The sequence below is a fragment of the Nestor notabilis genome, unplaced genomic scaffold (genome assembly GCF_000696875.1).
Source record: "Nestor notabilis isolate BGI_N333 unplaced genomic scaffold, ASM69687v1 scaffold17233, whole genome shotgun sequence".
NCBI classification, from domain to species: Eukaryota; Metazoa; Chordata; class Aves; order Psittaciformes; family Psittacidae; genus Nestor; species Nestor notabilis.
Genome location: NW_009920752.1, coordinates 9,888 through 18,984, shown reverse-complemented (window position 1 = coordinate 18,984; position 9,097 = coordinate 9,888). Strand labels below are relative to the sequence as shown.

Genomic DNA, 9,097 nt, shown 5'->3' with positions numbered 1-9,097 from the left:
GTGATCCCTGAATATCAACCAGCAGTTTTGGGCCCCCTCCTGCCCTCTAGGACTATCATGGAACCTTACTAAGCAGGTTCCTGAAGAGGCCAAAGTCTGCTCTCTCGAAGTCCAGGACAGTGAGCTTGCCTTCTCACTGTCCTGAGGATCTCAAACTCGACCATCTCATGGTCGCTACAGTCAAGGCTGCCCTGGAGCGTCACATTTCTAAGCAGTCCCTCCCTGTTGGTGAGCACAAGGTCAATCATGGCACCTCTCCTTCTTGGCTCCTCTGTTACTTGCAAGAGTCTTGTTGAACTAATTTTTTTTTATTTTTATGTTTTTTTAATGTAAAAGGTATGTTGGTAGTTTTGACAATATTTTAGCTGGTTTGCTAGTTTTAACAAAATATGATCAATGGCAGTAGATAAATTATGAAGTACGCATAAGAGATGTTGATAGTGTATATGTCGTTGAAGTATTTTAGTCTGATTTAAACTTCAAGGAAAAATCAGATTGTCTGTGTAATGTGGCAGCGATAACTCCAGATTTTTTTACAGGGTTGGATGCTGTGGTTGACTTAAAAAGAGTCTGAAAGTAGCATGTTTTATTGTAACGTTTTGTAGATATATAGTTTTATGGGAGAAATCCAAGGTATACACCTTAAAGCTATATATTAAAATGTGCACACACAGAGACTGCTCCATTAAAATGAAGAAAGAAAGAGAAAACAAACCGGTAATTTTCTCAGACGTTCCTTATTGTTGGTGCTTTATTTTTCTGTAGACATCTGCAGAGCAATTGAGCTGCTGGAAAAATTACAGAGAAGTGGAGAAGTGCCACCACAAAAGCTACAGGCATTGCAAAGGGTCCTTCAAAGTGAATTCTGTAACGCTGTAAGGGAGGTAAGTTAATTTGACATAAGCAGTTACCTTTAGTTAAAACCCAGTATGTTTTACTATTTCCTTTTTGTGCCCAGTGCAGTAATCTGATTTTGCTCTAAGAGCTGAATTTGATTTACACAGCTTCATAGAACAAGACTTGCTTTTAAAAGTTCAGAAGAAAATAGCAATAATTGGGGGTAGCATAGATGTATTAATAGCGCAGGGAGCAAATAACTTTTTTAGAGGCTATTTTGAGAGTCTGTCCTTACTGGCAGCTAGCAGGCTGTTGTCCTCCTGGAATGTAAGAATGGACGTAGTACCAATTGCCTATGTTTCTTTTAAGCCATATCCACATCATCTCAAGGTGGAGCCTTGCACCACCTCATCTTCATTCCAGTTACGCTATTAGAGATTTTTAGGTGATTGAGTATGCCTTGCTATTGTTGGTGCTACCACTGATAACACCTGGAATAATTTAAAAGATCTGGTTTTAGACACAGGTATCATCTTAATATCCTCATCGTGTTGAGGACAGTGTGTTTTATTGCTTAGCAAGTCCAAGTTATGAGGTAGATATGAGGATGTGGATTAGCCTTCAGTGTAAGCACGTACTTAGCATAAGTATTCTTTGCTATTTTCTGTATTTTCAATACAGAAAATTTTGCTATTCTTTGTATTTTCAATACCCTTTTTTTTTCCCTAAGGTATTCGATTAGTCGCATCAGTTGAAGTTAAAATGGGGATCTTGCGGGAAGGGATGGGTTGTCAGGAGAGCTTTGAAGAGCTTTCTTAAAATGATTTTGCATGCATCCTTATTGAAGAGTTTCACATCGAATTGGACAAGAGAAGATAGTAATCCATGGCTCCAGTCATGTGTTAGACTAGCCAAAAGCACTTATGAACTAATGGTAAGGTTTGGATGCTGTGGCAGGAGGAAGATTTAGGCTGAGGCTTAGATCTGCATGGACTAACTGAGCAATAAACGTATCAAGGGAGTTACTTCTTCGTAGTATGGTAGATTGTCACTTGACACCTTGTAGTGAGTTAGAGAGTAACTTCTTATTAGAGGTGAGTACTACTTACGCGTTTTTGCATTGTACCTGGTATTTTGTTATATTATCTAAGCAGAAGAATATCTGTTTCCCCTGTACTTTTTAACTCTTTTGTCTCTAAAGGTGTATGAACATGTATATGAAACTGTGGATATCAGCAGTAGCCCAGAAGTTAGAGCTAATGCAACAGCAAAGGTAAAAGCCAAACTGTAACTTGTGTAAAATACAGTAGTTTGTTACTTCAGAACCATTTTATTACTTAAAGATCAGTAGGATATTATCTAGATGTCTGATAAAGGGGATAAGCTTAGCAGGTTATTTAAAGATATAACAAAAGATTTGATATTTTTAAGATTGTTCCATTTTAATTTTATTCTTGAAGGTCTAATTTTTTTCAAGCTACTATCTATTCCCTACATACCATTCCCTGGTACCTAGAGAATTAATCTCGTTTGTCTTCACATTTCAGTACTTGGAGATAAAAATACTTTTCCAGTCTGCTCACTGTGTCTAGCTAAGAGGTCTATATTTTATTTCTTCTTATAAATAGGAAAATCTTTTATCTTACAGGCCACCGTAGCTGCATTTGCTGCTAGTGAAGGCCATTCCCATCCCAGAGTGGTTGAACTACCCAAAACAGAAGAAGGTCTTGGATTCAACATAATGGGAGGCAAAGAACAAAATTCTCCAATCTATATCTCTCGTATTATCCCCGGTGGTATAGCTGATAGGCACGGAGGCCTGAAACGTGGAGACCAGCTGCTTTCTGTAAACGGAGTGGTAGGAACTGGTTTTCACTTTATGTAGCAGTAACTACTTGATTCCACTTGGGGGCATACGGAGAATATACATGGCACAAGCTCGAGGTCGTCTTTTAATCTTGGCGAAATAGTTTCTTTTTGTCCTCGCAAGTGCAGTTTGCTTAGGTTTCTGTGAAGTTGTGTGCATTGAGAGTTCTAGGATTATGCATTGGTTATGTGTATCACTTGGGAACTGCACTATCTACGTCAGTATTTCAGATTCTGAGGGATTGTATACTTTTAGTCCAGGTATTATGTTGTGAAACCCAAGTTTCATGATGCAGATTTTATTTAATGTAATTTTTTGCACCTTCTGAGGTAAGTAATAAATTAAGCTGTGTTGCGTTAGAGGGAGCAGATTTTCGTTATCCCTATAAAAATGCTACTGCATAATGAAAGCTGTAATAAGATGGAACTACAAGGTGGTGGTGTCTTCAGTTGTGTGGTACTTTTTTCCTTCCACTTAAGTTTACTGACCTTTGAAACCACAGGCTTTTCACCACATTTTAAGCAGTATGTGTATCAAGTGCTGTCGTCAATATTTTATTTTTAATGAGTATCTTCTTCTAAAGAGTTAGAATACAAAAACCAAAACACAGAGTGGCTGGAAAGAGGAGGCTATGGACAGGCTTTGACTTAAGGCAGCTGCTAGTAAAATGCATGTAAATAGTCCTCAAACCAGTGCTTTCATTTGCAGAGAAGTTGTATGATAGCTTAAAATTTTTTTCATCACTACTTCTGCAAACCCAGTTGTATTTGAAGACTGAGGGTCAACCTAAACCCTGTGCGTCTTAATTCGAGGAGGGGGGGTTGATGCTTGAAGGAATAGAGGCTAACTGGATGTCTGTACTCTGGGAAGTCCCTGCTATGGCAGATCTCTGACATACTCAGCTCCTGGCTATTATTTGGGAGTCCAGCTATTCTTTTCAGGAGATGAAAGAGTGACATGGATGGCTGTAGCGATGCAACTGTCCTTGGCCTAGCCTTCCTGTTAGTTTGAAGCATTAAGTATTGAGGGACAGGGGTAGAACTCTCTTCAGATGAGGCCTTCCTCACCCACAGACTCTCTTAAAAGAAAAACCACCACCCAAAACTGAACCTGATCATCAGGCAGTTTGTGCAGCTAACAATGACTCTGTGTGTGTGCAAGCACATGTCTAAATATGTATTGCCATTGTATGAATACAGTGAATGAGTGCATGAAATGCTTTTGAAAATGCTAATGTGGTGTCAGAAAAAACATCTGATGTTTACAGATGGAATCCTGTCACCTTACTATGTGACAAGCATTTTCTTGTAATTACTGATGTAATAATTAAAAAAGTCACTACCAAGACTGCAGTGAATGTGCCTTAAAACAAGTTTGTGTTTTTTTCAGATGGGAGATTTTTAATATACTCCAGAATTTCAGGCCTGTTGATATAATTAAACATAGACCTTTACCACCTTTTATTACTGGTTTTAACCAGAACAGCCTACACATCTGCTTGAATAACATGAATGAAAGCATTCAAATGTGTGTGTTGTCTAAGTCTGATAGAAGAGAAGTAACTTGGGGTTTTTTAACTGTTGGGTTTTTTTTCTGTAAGTAATGTTATAGTAACGGGAAAACCCTCCAATCAACAGGTGCATCGCCTGCCTTCTAGCTTCTAATAGCACCATTGGGAGGTAGGCTTGGGGTAGTCCCATCATTGTGTTTAGTAAGTTTGGGAGAAATAAGTTTTATTTTATGCATATTTGGATGAAGTTGTTGAGAACTGTTGCTTACAATTTGTAATTAGATGGCTCTAGTATAAGCCTGATAAATTCTGAGGTTTTTTAGGAAAATATTTTGATTCTGTTCTTACCGAGTTGGGTTAGGCTGTTCTGAATCAATTTAGAAGAAATTAACTTAAAAACCTTACATTTATGGAGAGACATGTGGAGCACTAAGATAAGCAGCACACTGCATGTTAGCTGCTCTAGTGCAGCACTCGGTATGCACTGTTCTACCCTGTCATAACACAAAATAATATCAAGAAGGCGTCTATCTTGCAGTTGTCTGTGGCAACTTATTAGGCAAATAGAGAGTGACTGCTGAATTTAAAGTGCATCCAGAAAGAAGAAAAACAATCTGGAGTTTTAAATAAGTGTCTCCGAAGTTGTTGGGTTTTAAGTGTAATTTCGGGACTGTCTAATGTTACCCTTGTTTCACTTACTGTATGTAAATAGAGTGTGGTTGTTCAGCATAAACCTGACCAAAAGTTTTGCAGTACTCTATTAATACTAATGAGTATATTTATCATCACCTCTTACTGGTTTGATGAAGAATAAATCCTGAATGTGGATGATGTTGTCCTTGTGCAGTCTTCAAACTAGAAAACTTCAATAGCTGATTGTATAGAAATTGTGCAAAGAAATGAAAAAAACCTGTTCTCAGTATGTGTCTTTACTAATACTCTACTCCATGGTTTATGCTTTGCAGAGCGTCGAAGGTGAACACCATGAAAAAGCTGTAGAACTGCTGAAGGCAGCTCAAGGGAAGGTTAAATTAGTTGTGCGATACACACCAAAGGTCCTGGAAGAAATGGAGTCGAGATTTGAAAAAATGAGATCAGCAAAACGCAGACAGCAAAACTGAATGCAATAACTTGAGGAGAAAATAGATTCCATTGGCATTTTTATAGTTTGTGACTCAGTTGATCCAGTGCCTGGGCTATAGAAGACCCTGTCCCTTTTGTAGAATTACAGAATGATTGAGGTTGGAGGGACTCCTGGGGATCATCTAGTCCGAGCCCCCTGCTCAGAGGAGGGTTAGCTAGCGCAGGTTGCTCGGGACTGCAGCCAGCTGGGGTTTTAAGCATCTCCAAGGATGGAGACTCCAGAAAATCTCTGGGCAACCTGTTCTAGTGTTTGATCTCCCTGATGCTACAGAGGTCCGTGTTTATGTTTAAATGGAGCCCATTGCCTCTTGTCCAGTCACTGGAAGCTACCGGGGAGAATCTGGCTCTTTTTTTATACTCATCTTTGTCAGGCATTTACACGTGTTGGTAAGATCACCCCTCCTGAGCCTTCTCTAGGCTAGACAATCCCTTTTCTCTCAGCTGCTTCTTGTCTGTCAGGTGCTTCCATCACTTCATCACCTTTGTGGCCCTTTGCTGGACTTGCTTTTGTAATGCCCATGCCTGTATAGAGGGGGAGCCCAAAACTGGACACAGCACTTGCGTTGTGACTCACCAGGGCTGAGCAGAGGGGAAGAATCACTTCCCTCATTTTGCTGGTAGTGCTCTTCCTCATGCAGACCAGGAGACTGCTGGGCTGCTTTGCTACGAGGGCACACAGTGGCTCGTGGTCACCTTGTTATCATTCTCTGCAAGGCTGCTTTGAAGCAGGTTGGCCCCCAGCCTGTGTGGTGCGTGGGGTTATTCCTCCCTGGTGTAGGACTTTGCACTTACCTTTGCTGAACTTTGAGAGATTCCTGTTTCCTATTTCTGTAGCCTGCTGAGGTCCCTTTGGCTCGCTGAGAGCCTGCTCTGTCCTGTCACCCCTGTCCTTAGTGGATATGTTACCCAGTATGGGCCCCAGTACAGACCCCTGGGGTCCACCAGTAGAGGCTGACATCCAGCAGGACTTTGAGCCCACTGATCACAACAACCCTTAGCAGTTCAGCCATGTTTAGAATGTTCTCAGTCTGCATAGGTTTCGTGTATTAAGAGGAATGTGTACTTTTAAAATGGCCTGAGATAACCCTGGAAAAGCATATATTGGTATTTCTAGATTTTTTTTATTTTAATAAACCTCTTTCATGTCAGACCTTTAAGCGTGAATTGAATGTGTAGGTTTTTCAAAGGCATTTAACAAGACATACTTGTACAATTGGCATCCCTTTTCTTATTTTTTCCTGTCTCCTTTTGTCATTCCTTAACATAGCATCTGCAGGTTTTTTTGCTGAATGGTTTTGGAAGAAGATTCTTATGTAGCAGTATTTTGGCACTTTTCTTAAGAATATGTTGTATATCAACTACAAAACCTAATCACGATCTACTGTGTAGCTGACAATGATAGCAGATTTTGTAGTGTTTTGGTGAGGACATGATTTTTACACTTATGCTAAATTATAATTCATTATTATGGAAACTGTATTACCTCGCCTGTAAATAATTTACAGATGGTGTTCTCATATAATGATTTTTGTAATACTGACACAAATTCGCAACAATCATTCCTGTAACTTATTTTGTACTAATTTTAAAGCAGTTAAGGGGGGGGGTGATATAATTCTGTATGCAGTTCGGGATTGACTCTCTAGATGTATTTTTCTACTCGGAAACAGAAGCTATATTAATGCAGTGCAACAGAATTCCAGATGTTTCCCTGACTTTCTGCTGTTTAAAAAATAGTCATCTTGATTGTCATACCTCTTGTGGTTTTTAGTATGTTCTGTTGTAGTCTTATCTACAGACTGACTGTCTTGGTCTTGAAATAGTTAGTACCTAAATTATTGGTTATTACATGCGTAAGAGTAGAATTTTCAGAGGCTTATATGCCAGGTTACCGTGACGTGTGAACTTGTCTGGGGTGTTATTACTGACTGCTGCTGACTTGGAGGATTCTTGTTCGTACTGCGTAAGTACTGCACATCACCATTGCTGTAAAACTTTCTGTGGAGTGATGTTGTGGTAGTTATAAGGAATCTCCAGCTGGAAGCAACTAACGTCTTATCTCAAGCATGTTTGATGGTGGCACAGTTTTTGTTTGCTGTTGGGAAGAAGAATTCCGGACAGAGGTCCTCTTCTTGGAATCTGCCAGGCTTGAGGCTGTACTCATATAGGTTAGGTTTTGGGGTCCTTTGGGTTTGTTTTCTGTTTTTTAAGCCTCACCTTTTGGTATATATCTAGAATTAACTTGATTGTCTACTGGGTGTTCATTCACTCGTATGGCAGCTATGAGTGCATCCTAATTGACTGTTAGAATTTGCTTCTTAAAAGCTTAAACTGAAAAGTACAGTTCTTACTATATGGCTAATCTCTAATCTGTTCACGTGGAGGACATCCATAGTGAAATAATTCAGTATGTGAAAGAAAGGAAAAGGTTAGTGATCTAAAAATGACAGCATGAAGTTTGTGCTTTATCAGTTGACCTACTGGAAAAAACAATGTGATTGCTACAGACAAGTGAGAAATATGATTGCTTTATGCATGTTTGTAAGCATGGTAAGCCTGCAAAGAGAAATCTGGGTTTTAAAGATGCTGATAGTTTGAAAATGCAGTATAGATATTTATCAGTTAGATGACATTGAGCACTGGATTGCGTTGGTTGTGTGTGATGGGCCTCTTTCAACAGGCCCCATGTTACTGATACAACCATGTTGCTGAATTGTACATTTTTATGGAACAACTGATGTTTAAGGTATTGAGACCAAAATCACTAGTTAGACCAACTGTGGATGTGTTTTATTTTAATTGTAAAATAGTAGAGAGATGTTTTAGAGCTATATATAAATAGATATATATTAAAGAAGGGTATAGATATGAGATAGAAATGTGCATTTTAAAACCTGTATCCCTTGTGTTACTGAACCGAGAGATGTGTTTTATTATGGAAATATTTACTCTAGTGCACCTAGAGGCACTAATGCAGTAGCATTTTCATTCTGAGTTGTAGCATTTTGGATACAGCTTGTCAACTACTACAAAACGTGGGGAGGTGTATCTGGGCATATAAATTGTACATGTAGAATTTAATAAAGTTTTTAAATGGCAACAACAAAAAAGCCTATAAAGAGACAATTTATTAATACTTTACTACTATGAAAATCCTATACTATTGAGGAAAGGATGGAGTAAAATATGCCAAGAAACTTGATCTCTGTTACTACTGAGCAGTGCCTGTACTGTGTTAACATGCGGTCCTTACACACTTGGCATACTTGGGTATGCAAAGAGATTAAGAAGAGGTATCATTTCTGCAGCTAACTTCTGCATCTGATGCTGCTGTGAGGGATCTTTGGGTTTTATCAACAGAAAAATAAAAGTTAGATTTTGCATGCATTGTGTTTGTGCTGTTTTTCTTTTGACTTTCTATTCTGAGCACTGCTTTCAGGCTGTTGTAATTGGGTGTTCATAATCTCTAGGGCTCAACATAAACACCATGCATGTGTGTGGGAGTCCAAGGAGGGAAACCTTCAAGCTGTTATTAGTTAGTTCTCCTGATTGCTTATGGATCTTCCCTTTCCTACTCCAGTGTTGAAGAAGAAAATCTGAATGCTATCAAGTACCTATAATACCTTGGGCTTCCTGCATTTTCGAGACCACCTTAGTTTTGGCTGCATAAACTCAAATGATGCATAAGCATAAGGCTTATAACAGTGAAGCAATGGCTGAAGTTAATGTCATCTCATAGC

The 9,097-nt window shown here is 39.1% G+C and overlaps 1 protein-coding gene across 1 annotated transcript; it reads left to right on the top strand.

The window, feature by feature from the left end:
* Window positions 1-185: 185 nt before the first annotated feature.
* Window positions 186-5,492, top strand: LOC104400914 (protein lin-7 homolog C; the record flags this gene model as incomplete). Its single annotated transcript, XM_010010838.1, has 5 exons — window positions 186-265; window positions 766-884; window positions 2,039-2,110; window positions 2,486-2,695; window positions 5,180-5,492. Coding segments are annotated over 5 exons (637 nt in total), but the record flags the coding sequence as incomplete, so codon positions are not given.
* Window positions 5,493-9,097: the final 3,605 nt, after the last annotated feature.